Source organism: Euprymna scolopes, chromosome 15 (assembly GCF_053919585.1).
Source record: "Euprymna scolopes isolate OS-2025 chromosome 15, ASM5391958v1, whole genome shotgun sequence".
Taxonomy (NCBI): Eukaryota; Metazoa; Mollusca; class Cephalopoda; order Sepiida; family Sepiolidae; genus Euprymna; species Euprymna scolopes.
Window position 1 is genome coordinate 64,896,125 of NC_136496.1, and position 22,846 is coordinate 64,918,970.

The window sequence follows — 22,846 nt, forward strand, 5'->3', positions numbered from 1 at the left end:
TCTACAAAACGGTGCAATTTTCGGAATTTTTTCAATTGAATTTCTTTTAATTTTCTTTCACTGAAGTTTTCAAATTGGATTTTTTTTGTGAAAAATAACTTAAAACCTTTTCTAAGATCACCATATTGATAAGTGACCTTTTTTCTTTAAAATGGTACTATTTTTACACCTAGAGACTCACAATATCGCGCGCACCAAATCTGAAAAAACATTTTTAGGGAGTAAAAAATAAAGCCGCGTTCACCAAAATTAGTGGCATAACTTGAAGTAATCTGGAAAAAAAAAAACTATTAAAGACACAAGAAAAAGAATTATATATCTATAAAGTAAAAAGATTAAATTTTATTTAGATCAAAAGTTTATCACAATAACCCAAAAAATAAACGAGATATTGCGAGTTGAAGCTAAGGGAAATTTAACTTTTTTTTTAACCAGTTTTCACATCCTAAACTAGGCTAGTTTGGGATACCTTCTTGAATAAAAAAAAAAAAAAATCTTTGTTCCAATGAGGTCCTTGTTCTGAGAGACTTTCAGAAAACTAATTTTTAATACAAGACGAAATTCAAAGTTATCATTGGAACAAGGAATATTGAACCCAGTAGTGATTTACTACCAAGATTCTGATTAGCAGCTAAAGCACATTTCATTGCTTTATTTTCAATGGCAACACCCATGATACTCCATTCATGCATCAAACTCAGACACTGTCTGTTCACTTAATCCAGACCTTATTACCACATGTGAACAAAATGATTTACTTCAGTGATGGTTGCAGGGCTCAATATAAAAACCGCAAGAATTTCATCAATTTATGTTTGCATAAGGAAGACTTTGGTATTGAAGGTGAGTGAGTTTATTTCGCCACCAATCATTGAAAATCCTCTTGTGATGGAATTAGTGGTTCAGTATAATGCCATGTGGCTAAGTGGTCGCTCTAAATCAAATCCTTGATTATAAAGCCATGCTTGCTGCCTGCCAGATGTCAGCCATCTGTTTCTTTGCGATTAGTAAGGAAATCATGGAGGAGATGAGAAAGTCGCTTGAAGCAAGGTTTTCCAGGGGAGACACTGCTAGGAACCAGAGCTAGTCATCATTTTGTACCATTGTCAATATCACAAATTGGCCATAAGTTGCCTATTGAGGATGAACTATATATTAATATTCATGAGTTTAACTTGCTATTTATTCTGAAATTTCGAAAAAGAGGCGAATCTGATGGACGGTTTACAGAATCTTTAAAATAAACGGATAACTGTTCATATATGAATAACCTTTTTTATTACTACTATGCTTTATTTGAAATATTGAGCAAACCATCTCCGCATTATGAATTACTTTAGTATCAGAAATTAAACTATTTTTATACATAGACAATTTCTTTTATTAGTTAGAAAAGTTAGAAAAAGTAAAGTATCACTAGGCAATACCAGCTTTGTTTGCTAACAATAAGAACAAAATAGAAATTATGTACAACATGAAGAGATCTAATCAAATGGCAGATAAGATACCTGACATTAATAAGAAACAATTCTTTATCAAATAAGAAATGGTAGATTACAATGAAAAGCATGATCTAAAACCGAGGAGACACTGATAAAAAAAAAAAAAAAAAAAAAAAAAATGTTTGGAATAATTGAAAAATTAGTATTAAAGAAAATAGTAGTTTCACTAAGCACTACATTACTATGGAGTCAAAGTCTGAACAAATTTGTTTGCTTTAAAAGTCAAGTGTTGGATTCTTTTTTTTTTTTTTTTTTTTTTGTATACAAGTCAAAATTACACACAAATTTCTTTAGATTTTGATTAAAAACGAAATATTTATTGCTTTAAAAAGAATCCAGTTGCTACAATTTTACATAAAAAAGGAACATATTCGTTTCATTTATTATCTTTAAACGAATATGTTCCTTCTTCATTAAAATTTGCAACACTCCATGAAAGACACTATTTTAAAAGGAATATTATTAATAAAATATACAGATCCATGTAGAAAGCGCCATAGAATTTCCATAGAATCTCACTAGTATATAAATTATGAGTGAAAGATTTCTTGAGGTGGAGTCTGACATTTTAAAATTACAAGAGGCAAAACCAGAATGAAGCATACAAGTTGTTGAAATGACAACCACCCTAGTTAGTTCGAATGATCTTCTTTGGCTTGCATCACATCCCTAACATCGAAGGTTCTAAGCAAGGTCACACAAAATGGCTAACCAAGCACAATTTCACCATTGAAGGTTGACTATCTATGGACTTGCGATCTCAGCCAAGTCCTCCTTGATGGTGGTTATCCACTTAATCAGCAATAAACTTGTGCCACCCAGGCAAAGAAATAAAGAGGATTAAGTCACATTTTTCCACTCTAAGTGACAAACTGCATCCTTGAACAACTGAAGATGTTGCAACAAGATGAATACCAGCCTTTAGGTTGAGGTGATGGCAGAAAATACTTCATCCATGCAACAAGTGTGACAGACAAGCACATCAGGAGTGATCAATGTTTGGAACCCAAATAAAAAAAACTACCTTTGGAACAAAGACTGGAGGAGATCCCTTGAAAATTAACAGGTTATTTTCTAGCATATGAACCGATTTCATGTTATTTGATGTGGAATCCAGTCATTTTTGTAAAAGTGGATATCAAAGTTGAGAAGTTGGAGGTTTTTGGAAGGAGTTAAAATGCAAGAATTTTAAGAGTCAGAGTTTAAGGAACATTACCCCTGGGTCACCATCAACCACCACAAGAATCAAGGGAAATTTAACATTTATAAAGCCAAATACAGACACAACGTTATTAAGATGATCTATAGTGATCAAGCAATTGGAAATTGTGATCTCGCACAAGGCCAACTGACCACTTTTCATTTCCCAGACAGTGCTTAACTTTTAAGAACTTACTTCTAAAAGCAGCAAAATAATTATAAATTACAAATAATTATATCTTGAGTGAATATAAAAATATATACTTCTAAAAGTTTATATTTTTTTATAAAATAGTCAAAATTCTTATAAGCTCAATGAAGATGCATTATCACTTTCAGAGCATATACACAATAAATTTATATCCCAGTTACCACAAAACGTCAGTCTACAATCATGATTTTTTTTTAATATATAGGTGAATGTTTACGTTTACCTCTTTCTATAAGCATCTTATGCATGTTCCATTGTGTATTATCACCGATGCTGCCATCACACAAATCATCAGAGAAAGGTAAACATTATTGATAGTCACACATAAGTGGATGGAATAAAAAGGAACAAATTTACTTCAGGGAAAGAAAAACAAATTCAAAAACACTAAGAAATGATATTTGCAGAAGATATCACCACAATAAAACTATACTAAATCGCATGCGGAAAATATTCCACAGCATCACATCACAGCAAGACTATTTTTAAGATTGGAATTTTTCGATTTGCAATACTTATTGGATGAATTTCTGTACAAAACATATCTAAGAACACTGCCAGACATATAAATTACCTTTGTGTGAAATTTGCAAAAGATAGGCTCAGCCGTTTTGGAACTTATGAGGAAGGAACTCACATACACAAAGTGACTTTTATATAAGAGTGCAGACGTATATATATATATATATATAACTTCATGTATGCTTAATGTTTATGTGTTCTGTATAGAAAGATAAAAAATCTACAAGTGTATAAAATTTAGTAGGAAAGAGAAGAGAAGTGATGCCAAATCTTTAAAAGTCTTTTTTCACCCAAGGGAAGTATGGGTTGGTTGGTTGTTTTACGGCATATCAACCCTTTTTGGGTTATTTAATGCCGAATCCAAAGATTTTGAAGAAAATTTTTTTTTAATAGAATATATTTGTTGTTTTCACGTCGGTTTCTATTTAACCCATAGTTGGGACCCTAACAGGTACTACCACTCCGGGTCAGAGTGGACCTGGGAGCAATGGTAATTAAAGGGTGGCTCCACACTCACCAAAGCCCACAAGCTGGGGCCTCACCACTGGATATAGTTTAAGGTCATATCCAGGACCCCCATTGAGGGACTTTTACCCTCTGCAGGGGGGGGGGGGCCAGTCGGTGTATTCTAATGCCCCACCGACAGGGCTGGAAGTATGGGAGATTTTTTTTTTTTTTTTTTTAATTAGTTGACTTTATATTACGAATATTCTGTTTACCTTTTTCTTTCAAAGCAAAAATTGTAAGCATCATTACTTTCAATTAGTTTATTTTCTAAAATAAATCTTCTGATCAACAATATATTTCCAGATGGGCAATGCTAGGTAAATACATCGAATAATTACAATTATAAAAAAAAAAAAAAAAAAAAAAACGAATAACGATCTCAAACCCAAACGTTATTTTCAATATGAGCACCTAGATATTTGCAAGGCATAAACAATGACACCAAGTTTATGACTGTTCAAAGCTTGTTAGAAATTAGATACATGTTCTTTTGATCCAGCACAGAGTAAAAATGCAGGTTTGGAACAGGTGAAAAATCCTTACAAATGTAAAGTTCATCATGTAGTAATGAAAATTAATTATAATGGAAACAATAATTATTAGACAAAACAAGCTTCAACATTACCTCTTTCAACAGCTAACACATTGAATCTTCAAGATTCCTAGCACAGAGATCAAATTACATTTTTCTTTTAATCTTTAAAAGTGAAATTGAACCATGTAAAAACAGACAGAAAACCAATTTGATAAAGCAAGAATTTCATTCACTAATGTTTTCAGCTTTATTTAAAAAACAAACTGTAAAATTATATTAAGCTCACTACATGGATTAGAAACTCTTTCTTTAGGATGGGACTTACATAGATGTTGGTCATAAAGTTGAAAATAAGTTAATAAATTTGTGAAACTAAAACTCATCAGAAGTTATATTAGATGAAATTTAATAACAGCAACTAAATCTGACAACACCATTTGCTGTAGAGTCGGTTACTCTTCTGTTTTTCCAATTTTGTTTGCATCCGAATTTTATTAAAATAAAAAAAGAAAAAAGCAAGTCATCACATATTGAAAGCGATGAATTTCACTATATTTACCAATTTTTGCACACTAAACAGGGTCTGTGGTAGCTAAAAAGTTATTAAAAAACAAAAATTTTTGTTTTAAAAATAAATTTACATCGACATGTCTACATAAAAGTATTTACATTGTTCGTGATGAATGTTAACTCCATTTTTTTTTATGTCATGAAATAAGTTTAATGACAACGTAGTCATAGATGAAGTACTAATTGCCTTGAATGTTATCTGTCCAATAATGGTACTATTCAAAGTTGAATAACAATTGGCAAGCAAGGGAGAACTTCACTATTTTCACTATTGTACTGAAGACCTGTCCAGTTCTGGATCGCTGCTTTCTACAGTTGTCTAGACGAATAGAATGGTTAAATTCTCCATTAACAAAATAGAGCAATAAAGTCAAATTATTATCTTTTAGATTGGACTAGTGGGGGTACCCGGCATTGCCCAGGTGTTTGGAGGTGTAAAAGAAAAAAAAAGTTAATAGCGAGGGAGGCTCGAACCCATGACGAACCCGAAGGTGGAAGAGAAAGTGAAAGAAAACGTGACATCTTACCCTTACGCTACGAGGCCATAGGAAGTGAAAAGCATTCAAATTTAGCAATGTCAATCAAAAAGTTGACTTGCTAGCAGGTGCAGAAATGAACGTTGGCTGAAGACTAGTTCAGCTTTCCGCCATTTCATTTATTTGTCCCCCCCCCACGATGTTGAGGAAAACCACCTCCCCTACAAAAATGGAGTGTCCAAATGAATAACAATTGTCTGATATGAAGGGCTTCCTCCACATTGATCAAAACTAATTGCTTTCAAGACATGCCAGCCACGAAGGCCAGCGAGCTGATTTGATTTGATTCAGTTTCGCTTCATTCATATGAAAAAGACAAACAAACACGCAAGAGGATGGAATAGCGTGAATTTTATAAAAATCGATCAAAATAAATCTAGAGACAACGTCCCTTCACAAATAGTAGATATTATAATCTAGAGAGTATACAAAAGTTCTAAAACATAGTACCCCCCTCCCGAAAAAAGCCTTTGCTGGACATGCAAAAACACGCTCGCCACTTGCCTTTTATATATATATGAAGATGATGATAAAAACAAATGAGATTAGAATCAAAGGTTCTCATCAAAATTTCTCCCCACAAAAAAAAAAAGAAAAAGAAAAAAAAGAAAAGAAAAATTTATATTGATGTACACACCTATGGCAAAACAAAAACAAAAATGATGCTCATTTTTCAAGTTGATGTTCCTAGAACACAATTTTTTTTGTGTGTGAACGGCAACAATTTAAAGCATCTTATTTCTAAACTGAGTTTTACGTGATGTGAGTTTTATTCCACATTTGAAACATTCTAATTTATTCACTTTGTTTGCAGAGTAAGCTTTAAAAAGTGCGATATATAGCCTCTTTCTGAATCTTTGAGATGAGAACTGGTTATTCGTATTAATCGGACTACTGTTCTCATCTTGAATGTGATTTTCATGTTTTGGTTGATGTAAACTCTGACCTTCAGGCGCATCTTGTTGAACTCAGGAATGTTCTGTTAGATAGAAAATCTCCCAAGTTCTACAAGATACACCTGAAGAAGGTCGGAGGTTACATCGACCAAAATGTTGTGAAAATCACACTCAGGATGAGAACGGTAGTCCGATTAATCCAAATGATAAAAGCTTGTTTGAGAAAAGGGGGTATAAGATAAAAACATGGCCCATTGAAATGATTTCAGTAACATACAAAGTAGATAGCAGGTAATGCAGTGTGTGTGTGTGTGTGTGTGTGTGTGTGTGTAAGGGGGGGGTCACTTTTCGAAGAATGAAATAGAAAGCTGAGCGAGACGATATTGTCCCTTTAAAACTGTCCCCGTCTAATGTTTATCTCCTATTGATTGGTCAATCAGCTTTCAGCTCTGTTATTTTTTTTTATGCAAAAATGGAGGCGATTGGGTTTTGATCATATTTTAACAATCATAGTATTCAAATTCAGCTGGGTGGATCAGAGTAAGATAACAGCAGGCTCTTTGTTGAATCTGAAAGCCTCATCTCTCATGTTAAAAATAGAGACATTAGTTATCATGCTTGCGGCCCGTTCAAAATGCATTGATAGGTCGGATCCAACCCACAAGTTGCCGACCCTTGGCTTATGTATATGCAATACCAGTTGCAAAGTTACCTAATTTGCATATTGCTTTTCAAAAGGACATTTTATAAATTAACTATTACTTCTTACTGCTAATCCAATAATTATTTTAATCTTAATATAACAAATAGCTCTGTTATACAATATTGTTTAATTTCTGGACAAATATTTAGGATTTGTATTGAAGAACTAGGTGTATCAGAATTTTGGGGAAATTTTTGACACCCCTAACACAAAACTGCAAATAAAATATAAAAACTCGTAATTTCCCTTTTTAAAGTGGGTTGTTTATTTTCTTTATGGAATATACTTCCAAAATAAACTATTAAAGTTGTTTAAAAAAATATAAAACAGTGTTTACAAAGTGTCGGCGTGCATTCATGCAGCCATTTTTTTTACATAATTAAATCAATTGAATTTTACGAGTTAAATATTTTTCAATCTTTAAACTTTAAAAATCTATCGAAATTTTTCTATTGGCTCAATTTTTACGATATTTTCAGGGTTAATATGAAATTTTATGCTCTTTCCAATAAACCAAATATAATATTTTAGACAAACGTTTTTTTTTAATTCACCCCCCACACCTCATTTTGAAATGTCTATTAAAATTTTAATAATTAATTTACTCACCAAAGTTTTATATATTACAAATTGAAGATAAAAGATCTTCAAATAAAATATTCTAATTTAAAAAAAAAAAAGTGTTTTTGAAAATTTACCAGTAAAGTCCAAAGTGTAAAACACTTTTTTTTTTAAAAACCATGTTGATTTTATTTTTTTTAAGTGAAAGCTTATATTATGCTTAGAATGTCAAGTAAATATCGGATGCTTATGACAATTTTTTCTATTCCATTCAATGTTTTCTTTTTTTAGATATTAAAAAAAAAAAAAAAAAATCACTCGATAAAGAAGTATTAAAATATATCAATCAAAAACTCATGTATTTCACGAAGAAAATAAAAAAAAATAATCGGTTGACTTTTTCTTCTGTTTAACGGCAAAAACTTAAAAGTGAATGTGTTCAGTTTTTATCTACGGAGGCACCAAAATACTAATTTTGGTTCACAGCACGCAATAAAGAGATATTAATTATGTCCCTTTAAAGCCACCGGAAGATAAAGGCAAATAAAATCAGAGTTTTCTCCCTTCATTTGAACAGTCAAAAAAAAAAAAAAATGTGAGTTCACATTTTTTTTTAATCCTCGTTTAAAAAAGTATTTTATTAAAAAAGGACATGGAATATAAGTATAAATATGGATAAATTCTTAATAGACAATTGAAGTACTCATCGAATAGTAGTTTTTATATGTAAGTGATTTTTTTGAATTTATATATATTTTTTATAATCGAAGTAAGTAAAATTTTGTTGATTTTCTTTAAATCTTTTTTAAAGAAAACAGATTTAAAAAACAAATATTGCATAATTTGCTATTAAACCTGTTATTTTTTTAGATTTTGGTCTTTGCTCCTTTAATTAAATACAAAATTTTAAAAATTAAGGTTTGAATTACATTTTTCAAGAAGTTCTAAGCTTCGAAAGACAATAAGTCTAAATATTCTAGTGTTTACCACAAATTTCTTACTGACGACTTTTGACACTGCTATTGAGGAACCGCTTCATTTTCAACAGGTTTTAATCTGATTCTAAATTGATTTCTTTTTTTTTAATAAACTTGTATCAAAATTACCAAAATGTTTATCTTAATGAATAAATGCAAACGGTTTTGTTTTGTGTTTACAAAGTTATGACCAAAAGCTTTATTTTAAACTAGCGAGGAAGTACTCGGCGTTGCCCAGGTGTTTCTGGGTGTGTGTGGGTCGGTAGGGGTGGGGTGTTAATGAAAGCCTAAGAATAAGAGAAGTAAAAAAAACAGAAAAACGAATGTGAAAAAAACTCCCCCCCCACAAAAAAGCATGTGAAAAACGGCTTTAATAACCCTGCTTCAATATTAAATTTAAAAAAAAAAACGATAAAAAAAAAAAATAAGACATCTCATGCCACGATTCGAACCCAAAACGTTTGAGATAATGAGGCAGCGCTCTAAGCAACTGAGCTAAGACGACGAATTGTGTCGCTTTTTCAAATATTTAAAGTAAATCAGGTTACGACGTCGTATGACACATGCGTAGAAGCGAACTCATCATGAGGACGGTTTTTGTTTTTCACGTTTTTTTTTGGTTTTAACGTTCGTTTTTCTGTTTTCTTTTGTCGATTTTTACATTTAACATTGTTCGTTTGCCTTGCGTTAGTTTTATGCGTTTTTTTTTTTCGATGTTTTGATTATCACTCCCACCGCTTAAGTTTTAACGTTCGTTTTTATGTTTTCATTTTTTTACTTCGCTTATAACAAACAAACCTGGTCATTGACCTCATTTGCTGAATTATTTAATAATAAATTATCGAAAATTTCAGGTAAATATGATTATTATTTGATTTTTGCTAGATTTTTAAAACATAGGTGTGTCAATGGCTTAAAACACATCACTACATAGGAACGTTGTTTTAATGCATCGATAATGTAAACACCGTTTTTGTCTCACATTTTCATTATTTTGTAAACTGTAAAAAATTTTTTAAAAATATTAGCAGTTTATTTGAAGCTTCTTTTAAATAGTAAAAAAGTTAGGATGATGATAAGTTAATTACAGTTAAATCGTGTTACATACAGGAAGGGGGGTTAAAATTGTGGCATGTGTTGGAGGGACCTACCGCTCACACACCCATGTTTTAAAAATCTAGTAAAAATCAAATAATAGTCATACTTCCCTGAAATTTTTGATATTTATTCATTATTAAATATATTTACATAATAAAAGTAGGTTTCGTCAAATATATTAGAGAAAATATATTTTTTAGGTGTTCTACCCCCCCCCCCATATTTCATGGTCAAAATTCACCACAGAATTTCCCCACCATACATGTAACACGATGTAACTTCATTATAAATTAATATTATCAGTATAACTTTTGTACCATTTAAAAGAAGAAGGGCAAAATAAAACAGCAAGAATTTTTTAAAATTTTTTTCATCGAACAAAGTACTGGTCGCGATTTGAGTTCCCTGCCGAACACCATAAAAAAAAAACACTGACTTCTCCCTACGCATGAGCAAAGGACATGTTTTAGTTGCCATAGTAACTAAACGATCATGAATTTTTATCGACTTTTTTTTATAAGTTTTACTGTTTATGAATATTGAAATAAATGAAATTACTACACATTTATTAGTAATAATTTTATCGACTTTTTTTAAATAGCATTTTCTATATATATATCATATAGCGCGAATCATAAGTGCACTAGCACCCATTTTTTTTATTAATAAATGTTTAGTAATTTTTAAAAAGTCGATAAAATTATAATTAATAAATGTGTAGTAATTTCATTTATTTCAATATTCATAAACAGTATCGACTTTTTTTTAAATAGCATTTTCTTTTTAAATGACGTTTTACTGTTTATGTCTCACTTTTATCGCTTTTTTTATAAGTTTTATTGTTTAGGAATATTGAAATAAATGAAATTACTACACATTTATTAATTATAATTTTATCGACTTTTTAAAAATTACTAAACATTTATTAATAAAAAAAAAAATGGGTGCTAGTGCACTTACGATTCGCGTTGTATGATATATATATATATATATATATATAGAAAATGCTATTAAAAAAAAAAGTCGATAAAATTATTACTAATAAATGTGTAGTAATTTCATTTATTTCAATATTCATAAACAGTAAAACTTATAAAAAAAAGTCGATAAAAAATTCATGATCGTTTAGTTACTATGGCAACTAAAACATGTCCTTTGCTCATGCGTAGGGAGAAGTCAGTGTTTTTTTATGGTGTTTGGCAGGGAACTCAAATCGCGACCAGTACCTTGAACAAAAATGATAAAATTGTGAGACGAAAATCGTGTTTACATATTTAAAATAACGTTCCCATGTAGTAGATATTCTGAACGTGAAAACATACCCGTATTTAATAAATCTAGCAAAAATCAACTAATGGTCAGATTTTCATGAAATTTTCGATACTTATCCATTTTAGAATGAAATTACATATAAAATGCAGTTTTCGTCAAATATACAAGGGGAAATATTGTTTTAGTGTGTGCCCTCCCCCCCCATATTTATTTTTTCGAAATTCGAACAAAATATATTTAAATCTATTGAAATATTTATTTTTAAAAAATTTAAGTATACATATGGAACAAAAATTTACCTTGAAGTTGAAATTAAAATATTGATATAAACTTATGTTTTTTTTTAAATAGCGTTTTTTCGAATTAATATATACTATAATCAGTTGAATTGCCAAGAAGAAACTTTGTAAATATTAAGTTTTAATATATACATGACTCTTGTCAGCTATTTTATCGCCAGATTAAAACCAATTTGAAAATATTATTGCACAAATATTATGCATTTTGTAAGGTCCCCCCTCACAGTTTGTTTGTCTCTTTGCCAAACAAAATATGGAACCTCGTAGGTAACCAAATGAACATTCAGTAAAACTGTATTTCATATTTCTTATTTAAATAAGTTCCTGACAAAGATACGTCCAGGATAAATGTTTTCGCATGCTTTATTTCTTTTAAGGGGTACTAGTGCACTTATTAATCCGTGCTGAAATAATAACGTTATTATTTAAAAAGCCATTCTTAACATGGGGAGGGGAGGGTGTTTTGTACCTATTCTTTACTTTAACCTTACAATTGAATAAAAAAAACATATCATAAAACTTTAATTAAACTTGGAAATACGATTTAAAAAAATAGCGCGGATCAGTAAGTGCACTAGCACCCTTTAAGGGAAATGTTTTTACATAATGTTCTATTGTTAAAGTGTTTTTTATTGAATAAGTCTGAAGAAAGGCTATTTAGGTGAAAATTTTCAAAATGCCATAATGTTTGAATTTGTCCAATTAGTCTTGAAAGAATTGTAACTAACAATGAAATAGACTTTTTGTTGCTATCAATTCTTTTTTTGACGTCTTGGTTTTTGTTAATACAGTATATATATATATCTTCTATAATATAAAGCTGAACGTCTGTGTGTGTCTCGTCACGAATAGGCTCCTGTACGGTTGACTATTATAGAAAACTGATTACATATAATGATAGATGTATCGAGACACAGGAATGGGCATGTTTGATCTGGCATAATGATGATTCATTAAAATTGTGGCGTCTGCGTACGCGCCTGGTCCACAAAGTATGAAAATAAAAAATTAAAAAATGTTTACAAGTGTTTTTGATAAGTATGTTTTAACTTAAATAGGGATGATATAATAAAATTGTGGAGTTTGCGTTCATGCCTGGCCTCCATAGAATGGAAATAGGCACAAACTTTAATAAAGACTTTTCATATCTATCTACGTAAGTATACTTTGATAATTATGTTTCAGTTTGAAGAAATATGGTATAATAAAATTATGGGGTGTTCGTTCGCACCTGACCTCCATAGAATGGAAATATATCACAAAGTTTAACAAGGTTTTTAATATAGATCCACAGAATATTGTGATAAGTGTTTCAGTGTGAATAGGATGGTATAATAAATTATGGGGTTTATCTATTTTATTTTTTCATCATATTTTGCTTTGGTTTTGATACCCCCAAATTCGAAGCTATCTCTTTACAACCCTCCCTTTTCATAACCTATCACACTTTAACAAATCAGATTCCATTTTCTGTGGGCTGTTTTTGAACTTAGTCGACGACGAGTACTTTTGCTAGTATTATATAAAACCCTGTTATTTCACTTACCTCAAAGTTGTAAATAAAATTGGACATAAATTCAATATTATGTTAAAAAAAAATTTAAAAAAAAAAACACTTTCTTGATAATCTTTTTCCCGATAATATAATTATTCGAATTACAAAAAAGATACAATTCTAAACAATGATTATTTTTAAAGGATATTAAATTCAAATAAAAAAATATATCCATAGATAATCAAAATTGTAAATCCAAAATCGGCCTTAAAAAAAAATTCGTTTTGATTTTATTATTTAAATTGATAGAGGGCGGGCCTTATGTTCGGCGCTTTTTTTTTCCAAAAATGTACGGAGGCTTGTAAGGAACATTATCTTTAAATACATGTGTCAACAGAAGACGTTAAAATTAATTTTATTTTATTAACTCTAGTCTGTGTAGTTCGTTTATAAAAATGTATTTGTTTTACAAAAAGTTTTATTTTTTTATCCATAGCAAAAAAAGAAGAAAAAAAAAACACGTTACTCCATTAACAATTATGACGCGAACGCTTATCCATAGAAATTAACATGAACACACGAAATGATGACGTCACTATTAATGTGTAATACTGACGTTAAACACATCGTACAAAACTGATTACGTCACAATACCCATTGGTACGAAAACGTGGTCAAAATAAATAAATAAATGTTTTCGGAAAAGAATTTTAGTGTTTTTACTTCGGTTCGAAAAACAAAGTGTCTAGCGTTACGTGAGAACAAAAAAAATGACTGCGATCTGATACTTAACTAGTTGAAGTCTCGATAATGACTTACAAATAAGAAAAAATACCGTTAGAAACCTGCCTAATAAATATTACCGTGACATTTATTGGGTGGGTTTCTAACTGTATTTTGTTATATTTTTAAGTCATTATCAAAACTTTCAAAGATAAGTGTTTAAGTGTTCTAATAGAATCATGTTTTTTTTTTTTTAAATAAACAAAAAGACAAAGTTATAACAAGTTTAAAATAAAAAGTCGCCTGAAAAAAAAAAAAAAAAAAAAAAAAAAATATATATATATATATAGTCGCCATTTTTTTTATATAAAGAATTTGAAAAAGAAACTAGTTAATGAAGGATAATGCTTTTTTATGTTCATAATATTCTGATTACATTCAAGTTATCGTTCTTCCTTAGCTAGCCTATTTTTCGACTTGTTTATAAAAATGGCATCTATTTTCCCGCGAGTTTTCATTTCAGCGTCTTACGTGAACGATAAAAATTTTCTACAACTCAGCGTTTCGAGTTAACCATTTAATGTAACTTCTGCAAATTATAAACTAATTTTTAGATTTAAAAATTCTCAGATTTATAATAAAATTAATGATATTAAAACTCGGTACTAGTGCAGTGCAGAGAGTGATTCGCGGACGTAGATAACATTATGTAAAAAGCCATTCTTAACATGGGGAGGAGAGGGTCACCAGTGCACCACCACCAGTGCACCTGCACCGTAACTGCACCTATTCTTATACTTCAACCTTACAATTGAATAAAAAATTAAAAAAAAAAAAAAACTTTAATTAAACTTGGAAATACGATTTAAAAAACAGCGCGGATCACTCTGCACTAGCACCTAAAACGCTTATTATCCGATGTATTCCATATTGTTTTCACTGGTGGCCATGTTTGTTTTCGCGTGCAAAAATTGAACATTGGATAGCAAAGGTCTTAATATCATAAAACCTACTTGTCGGTGACAATTTTAAAAGTGATATTCGTTCAAAATAGAGCCGAATACACCGAAAAATCAACCTTCTAACGGTAAGTTGGTACTCTAGCGTACATTGACCACTTTCTTCTTCTTTTTTTAGTGACGTTTACATCTTTACATTTTTTTTTTTTTTTTTGTGATCTTCAAAATTGTAAACTGCTTCAGGTTTGTTGCGGAAAATACAAACCGGAAACAGAGTCTTCTAATTAGAAGCACCGAAAAATTAAAAGCAATTCATTTTTTTTTTTAACCGATGTTTTATTAAGTTATTTCCATTAAAAATCAAGTTAGTATTATTATGCATGTAAAATTGAGAACAGTAGTTTTCATTTAGATTGGATAAACACGACATCGGGTAAAATTGGGTGGTCATTTTATTATTTCGGCTTCTTTCACATAACGTTGACACTGTTCAAACATGCTATTTTCAACATTAGATTAACTGGATTTTTAATTGATATTGTTCCTCATTTAGTAATATATAACGAAACCAGCGTTTCGTTTCTCAACTGTGGGTACGTCATGTCCCTCCTAAAAGGATCGGGGAGCCGTAAAAGGACACCAGAAAAATCTAATTCAAAATGCAGAAACTTGCAATAAGGTAACAAGACTCCAGCCAAAAGTCATTTATTTTTTATATACAGTAGAACCTCTAGATACGAAATTAATTGGTTCCGGCTTGGTTTTTATATCCTGAAAAGCATTTTACACATAAATCGTCTAATACGTTCCAAGTCCTATGAAAATATTCTTTAAATTTTATAAAAGTAAAACCAGAATGAAATAAAAGCTAAATAAACATAAAACGAAATCTGCACCGTTTTGTTGGAGCGCAGGGGGCCACGAGTGTTGAGATACTCAGTAAGGGGGCCCACGCCCCACGGATCACCAAAGGTTGAGAAACGCTAGACAGATTTTTTTTTTCGCGTTCTTTTCATGACCGCGATTTTTATAAATTCCCCCCCCCCAAAAAAAAATAAAATAAAAAGTGGCGGTAGTTATGCACTTATGCTACCGTGCTGAAATAACGTTATTTTGAAAGACATTCGGAGGGGATGTTTTGTAACTATTATGTACTTTCACCAAGCAATTTAATAAAAAAAGATATCACAAAACTTCAATTTAACTTGAAAATAATATTTAAAATTAGCACGGTAACATAAGTGCATAAGCACTAAATTGGTACTAGTGCAGTTTACCTTTTGCAAACAAACTTTTCATTTTAGAAGAGTTTCGTCCACGCAATGTAAGCGTTAATAGAGCCCTCATGTAAAGAATGTTTTTTTCTAAATTTGTTTGCGAATATTAAACTGCACAAGTAATTATTTTTTTAAAAAAGTACATTAAAATAAAGAGTTCTAACCTTCGTTATTTTCTGGAAGGGTCTCATTGTTATTCCAATTCCGGACATAGACGATGCCGAGAACAAGAAAGAAAAGGGCCGCGATCATCGGTAGTACCCACGATACACAATGTGAATTCCTCTCCCTAAACGGAACATCAAAGCCACAGAGTGAATAAGGGTTCCAGAAACTGTTACCGGGCTTGTAGGGGTTTTTCCGGGCCTTTGTGTAGTTGTGTCTGAATTCCTTCAGAATTTTTGACGTCGGGGTTCTGTTGACTGTCGTAGAGTACTTGGCTCGGTTGTCCGAATTATTAAGGAAAGACGAAGAAGGGGAGTACGCCGAAGACGACATGATAGTAGAGTTTAGGGACGAAGAAGTCGGCTTCGCTGGGTCGGCATCTTCCTCGTCTTCATCATCGTCATCATCATCATCGTCGTCGTCGAGGCCAAGATCGGAATCACTCGATTCAAAAATAGTCGTTCCTGGTCTGGATTTCTTTTGGGCAGCCGCAGCTGCTGCAACAGCAGCGGCCAACGTACGGCTACTACTTCTTCTACCCCGGGTATGAAGGGTGGTAGAAGGGTGAACCCTCGATTGAAGGGTTTGCTGCTGTTGCTGCGAATGGAGGTGATGATGTGGGTGATGATGCTGCTGTTGTTGATGATGATGGTTGGGGTAGCCGCTGTTTCCGATCACACCGTCGACAAAACCCGGAGAAACAGAAGGGGCCGGCGGCGTGCCGTAAGGGATAGTCACTTTGTAAGCATATTTTTTTGCAGTAGTAGTTGGGGTAGTAGCAGATCCGCTCTTGATGGTCGATTTTAAAGCCTGAGGCGTCGAAGATGTGGAACTGTTATGAGAATGCATCATCGCAGACTGAGAAGTTGCATTGTGCCACCCGGAATACGGCGATGGGGCCGATCCGGCGGTGTTATTAGGGATATTTGGTGACGACGAAGTAGGGTGCCGGGTGTCGGTTTCATGGTTGGGTGTTGTAGTAGCCCTCCTCCTGTCAGACTGGCGATGGTATTGTTGTTGTGAAGAGGGTTTAGCGCTACCAGTAGAAGTATTCCCGGCATTTGAAGTAGAAATTCGGGTGGATCTCGACCTGGAAACGTTAGATGTTGAATAAGACGTTGCTGGGCTGGCAAAACCGGACGAAGAACGAGGAGAAGTTACGTACTCAGAGTCAGTGTCGTCGGAGCTAAAACCGGACAGGTCATTTCGAGATGTTTTTTGTCGAACCGGCGCCGACCTTCGCCGGTTTTTTGCCAGCAGATGGTTAAGTTTCTTGCGAAGAATTGATCGCCGGCTCTCAGTAAGGGGCAACTTGATTTTCTCTCCATATTTCGCCAGTTGTTCGGCTAGCTCTTCGTCAGATAACTTGTCCGCCATTATGTACATCCATGCTCATTTGCCGTGAGGAGAAGCGCGCGTGCGCAGAATATAAAAAAAATCAAACGTTCGGCAGAAAATGGTGGAAAAAATAAAAGCATCCGGTTCTCAGCAGTAAATAGATGCTACGTTTTTAATTTTCTTTTCTTTTTTTTTTTTTTGCAAATTCTATTCCAGTTTAAGTTATTTTATTTTTAATATATAATAAAACATATTAGAAAATCTATTTTTATAAACAAATAAGAAAAAGAGCATTACTAACAAACAAAAAAACAAAAAAAACAAAAACGATCAAATGTATGGATGAACAGACGTACAATATATAGTCATAGTTAAACAGATACCTTAAATGCCTATACATTAAAATACTATGAATGCACGCATTGATTTTATTTATTTATTTTTTAATATATTTTACAAAGATTATATTATTTGTATGCATAACTTTTTTTAAAATTATTTTTTAATAAAGATGCATAAGTTTATAAACTTTAAATTTTTAACAATGATAAGTATATTAACGTACTGACGAGTTTTGTTTTTTTCTGTATCGCTCTACCATAATTATCATTTTAAGTTTCAAGAAAGAACAAAGTTTTGACAATTTTTTTCTGGCGCACAAATTAATTTAAAAGTTATAATTTTTAATGTTTTGTTTTTAATTTCTAAAAACAAAATATAACAAAAATATTATTAAAATAAAGTAATATTAAATAATTTTAAAAGATTATTTTAATATATGAGATGGATGAATGTTTTGTGTTGTTGTGTTTGTTTTGTTTTGTTTTTTTCTTTTTAGATGGACGCGGTGGGTAACGGACTTTATGTACAGTGGATGAAATGATGAAATTACTATGAAATAATTTTTATATTTTAAATTATTTCTTTTAAAAGAATTTTAGGTACTTGTAAAGAATGGACATCCAGAAGATCTTAGTTTTAATAGATACAGTCCGAACACTGATGGAGAATCTTGAGTCAGTTCCGGAAATTACCGAAGCAGTTTACGATTTGAAACTCGCGAAAAAATGTTAAAAAAGCAGACGAATGTATGCAAATGGTTAGGTTAAGATTTTAAAACAGTTAGACTCACAAAAAGAAAAATATAAAGTTCAGAGAACTTTCTTATATTTAATTTATTGAACATCATATCAATATAATATTACAATAATGAATACATAAAAATAATAAGAATTAACATAATCTCCACTAAATTTAGGCATGAAGTCATGTTGACTTTGGCGGAGGAGGAGGGGGTTTCGAGGATCTTTCAAATTGTCTACGATACTTTCAGAATACTCTTAGCCTACCCCTTTCAATACAACACCGCATTCACACCTGGAGTTAACCTTACTTAATAAAACCCCAGTCGTTTTTATGAATGAATTTATGTGCATGTGTGTGTGTATATATATATATATATATATATATATATATATATATATATATATATATATATATATATATATAATCCTTTCCACAGCCAGACAACGTCGCAGCTCACGAGAGCCATGAAAGCCAACAAACTGGAAGTCCAAGACTCGAATTTCGCTCGCATTTGGGTTCATCAGTTAGACACATCTGAACTCAGGATTCAAAATCTAAGCCTCTTGCATGCGAAGCAAACACTCTACCTACTGAGCAAACGGGCTGTACACAAGAAAGTCTTATTAACTAACACAGATCAAGCAAACCGTGACGTTATCTGGCTGTGGAAATAATTATATATTCTTTCACATTCTGAAACGTCTATTGCATATTGCTTATTAGGTAAGTTTGCCATGACAACATCTATAGCGCGCATAAAATTCCTACTTGTGAGACATCGGCTTGGATTATAGCTGGTTGCGATGATCACATTCCTTGTTCAAGACAAAAGTAGGTTAATTCCACTGTTGGCTGTGATTGTCTTGATAATTTCAAGCTTGAGATTAAAACTGAAATTGCAAACATTGTATTGTTTTTATTTGGAAGTAGGCCAACTCAGCAATGTATTAAAAACAATTTCAGATGTATGCCAACAATCGAGAGACAATTGAGAGATATATCAGAATGAGATTAATTCAAGTGGTAAAAATGATATGACGACATCTGGGTACCATATGAAGAGTCTTCAAGCTAGTATAGTTAACAAACAGTGTGATTGTTTCAAAGTGTTGGAGTTAGGTGCTACGATTTTTTATATTTCTAATCTTTCCACAGGGGTTAGTATCGAATATGGATGCTGACGTCAGCGTAATGGTTTTTAATAAGTTAGAGAATCAATCTGTAATAATTTTAAAGAATTCTTAAAAATTCAAAAATACAGCACACACGTCTAACCTGTGCTTTTGTATGGTAAAAAACGCGTCAATGGCGGAATATTAAAACCTATGACCTATGAATCTCTGCATTTTGTCAGCTTTCATGCAAATATGATTGCTTTCATAATTTTTTAGTTTTCAATTTATGTGCTAACCAGTAAAATTTATGGACTGCCTATAAATATCCTTTTGCTAACTACGTTTCTTCTGAGGATATGTCATTCATTGAAACTCCAAGGAATAAGGAAAAATTTTTAATTTGTATTCCTTGTTAAAAAATAAATTTGTTGTAAATTTTAATTAATAGAGTTTCAATCCAATTTTCTTCCCTCCATCCCATAATCTCACCAGTGCCCACCCCAATATATAAATTAACCAACGAACTCATCACTCCACATTTACCTTGTAAATACAGTGTTAAGTATACTGAAAAACTTATGCAGATTCTCCAAACCACTAAAGTTAATAACAAAATCACTGCCTCCTTCAACGCCGAAAGTCTTTTTTCTAATGTCCCAATGCATGAAACGATCGACATTATTATTGATAATATATACATTTCATCCTTTCCTCCACACAAAATTAATCCTATAATTAAAAAAAAAACTACTATTATTCTGCACAACCGAAGTCCCATTCTACAACCACCTGGGCAACATTTACAAACAAACTGATAGATGGATTCCGCACTTGGACCAACATTCAGTAATTTCTACATGTCTAATCTTGAAAATAAAATATTTAATACAACAAAAAAAAAACTTTCTATTTATGTCAGTTATGTTGACGACATATTTATCATTGCAGACACACTAATGAAATAGGCGAATTAAAAAGCATATTCCAAATAAATTCAGTACTTACATTCATTTATGAACTGAATGTCAATAACAAAATTCTGACGTTCTTATTGACTCTAACAAAGACAAATTCATCGACTCTGTATGTATGAAACCTAGATGAATTAATTACTGTATCTTGAACTACAGAAGCGAATGTCCATATATAGTTATAAAATTGCAATCATAAAGAATATAATACATTTCGCTAAATTGATTTCCTCAAATAAAAATATTCTTTAGTGAACTAAAAAGTTAAACAAGTCTTAATCAGTAACCAATTCCCTAATTTCCTAGTCGATAAATAAATCAAATTAAAAATCAGAAACTTAGATCAAACGACTAATAATCAACAAAATTGTGAGAGCTTTTCTAGTCTCACACAAAACATGCGTTCACATTTAAAACCACATTTTTTGTAATACATATATGCGCACATAAGCATATGTGCGCACGTACACATACGTACATATATTCACGTTTACGTACATACACTCACATTCATGTGCATACACACACACGCTAGTGTACACACATGTATGCACACATACGCGCACATGTACACACACACGGACAACATCACTTCCCTTTAAAGGAAATCTACACATGTGCAAAAGACCACCAGAAACAACTACAAAAGCAAGAGACCTGAGTTGTTTCCTCCTTTTCGATTCAGCTCCCAACCTGTGCGGTCGACGGACCACTCACTCCCTTTCAGGGTGCGCGCCCGCATGCCTCATGTCCCCTGCTACTATCTGTGGGGCTCTTGCCCCACACATAGTAGCAGGGGACGTACACCTTACACGCTTTCTCTCTCCATGGCCTAGATTGACTCTCTCTCTCTCTCTCCCTCTCTCTCTCTCTTCAACAATAGACTTTCCCTCTCAGCAGCTAACAGTGAGAGACGTGCGCCAAACAGGATTGACTTTCTCACTCTCTCTCTCTCTCTCTCTACAACAATAGACTTTTCTTTTCACCAGTTACCAGCTAGAGACGCACGCCAAACTAAACACGTGCTGTACCCTTTTCTTTTATTTGTTTCTTCACAGAATAAATTCTAGTTCGTTTATTTCAATAAACGCGTTGTCTGTTTCTTTCTCAACTCAATTCATTTTTCCTATTTTGTACGACTGGGGGATATATATAATATATCCACCAGTCCACTACAAATTGGTGACCCGAACGTGAGATGAACACGCATTTCCTTGTACACCCCCAGTCCACTACAAACTGGTGACACTTGAACATGAGATGAACACGCATTTCCTTCTACACCAGAAATCCCGCAACAAACTGGCGACCGACTGACATGAAACGAACAAGCATGGTGACACTATTTTGTTTAAATGAATTGTTTTGAGTGAGATGCGCGTTTTATTTGATAAACAAAAAAAAAAAATTTTCAACAAAGAAAGACAACCAGTAAACTACTACTGACAAGAAACTCAACAAGCAACAATGGCATTCAACCCCCTTTTTCCTCTTCGCGCTAACAGACCTCATTTTTCCAGAACTCTTTTCCCTTTTAGACAACCGGCACATCACCCCATTATTTGACTAAACACAAGCAATGTTGGGTATACAGACGGCGAGGAAAAAGAGAATTTCTCCAGCAGCGGACGAACTACAATGACAAAACCCCTCGTCAGACTCGGCTAAGATAAATAAACACGGAGCTGTCGACTTCATACCGAATTAAAAAAAATTCGAGCTTGACAAACATTTTTCACGGTTTCTTGACATTACCCTGCAACAAACGCCAGGAGCAAAATCACATAGGCCTATACACACTCTCTCCCGCACAGCAGAGGCAACAACAAAGTAGCAATAACAGGACATCCTTATTAACACATAGGAAGAAGTTAAATCAACAATACGAGTTAAGATGCATCACGCACATGGATAAACTCACAACTGGAAGTTTCGTTGACAGGCAGCAACTTGACACTCACCGTTCAACACGAATGGATGCGTAACAAGCGCCCGTACAGGCAATATACACACACTACCGCAGACTCACTTGCAAAGACTCATGTCAACACAAACAAAATTTTCCTTCCAAACGAACAATTCACTTCACTGCCCAAGCAACTTGTTGCACATGTCAGCACAAAAAACAAACAAACAAATGTCAGCCTAAAAAAAGAGTAAACGCCTTTTCCACATGTAAGTAAATACTTTTTTTTATGAACACACTCCGTTTTTGAAACAACCACGCCAACAGAAAAAAAAAAAAATGGGACGAAAGGTCAATTGCCCAAAACATTACTTATATAAAATAAAATATATACACTGCATATTTTTTTTTCCTGGGAAAGG

At 32.5% G+C, this 22,846-nt stretch overlaps 1 protein-coding gene across 1 annotated transcript in view; it reads right to left on the bottom strand.

Moving 5' to 3' along the window:
- The window catches only part of LOC145293845 (uncharacterized), a 99,435-nt gene extending 81,984 nt beyond the window's left edge, over nt 1-17,451 (bottom strand). The window contains exon 1 of the mRNA XM_080140525.1: nt 16,008-17,451. Within this exon, the coding sequence (XP_079996651.1) occupies nt 16,008-17,394 (1,387 nt within the window). The 5' untranslated portion in view covers nt 17,395-17,451. The remainder of the gene's footprint in view (nt 1-16,007) is intronic.
- Between the last annotated feature and the right edge of the window lie 5,395 nt (nt 17,452-22,846).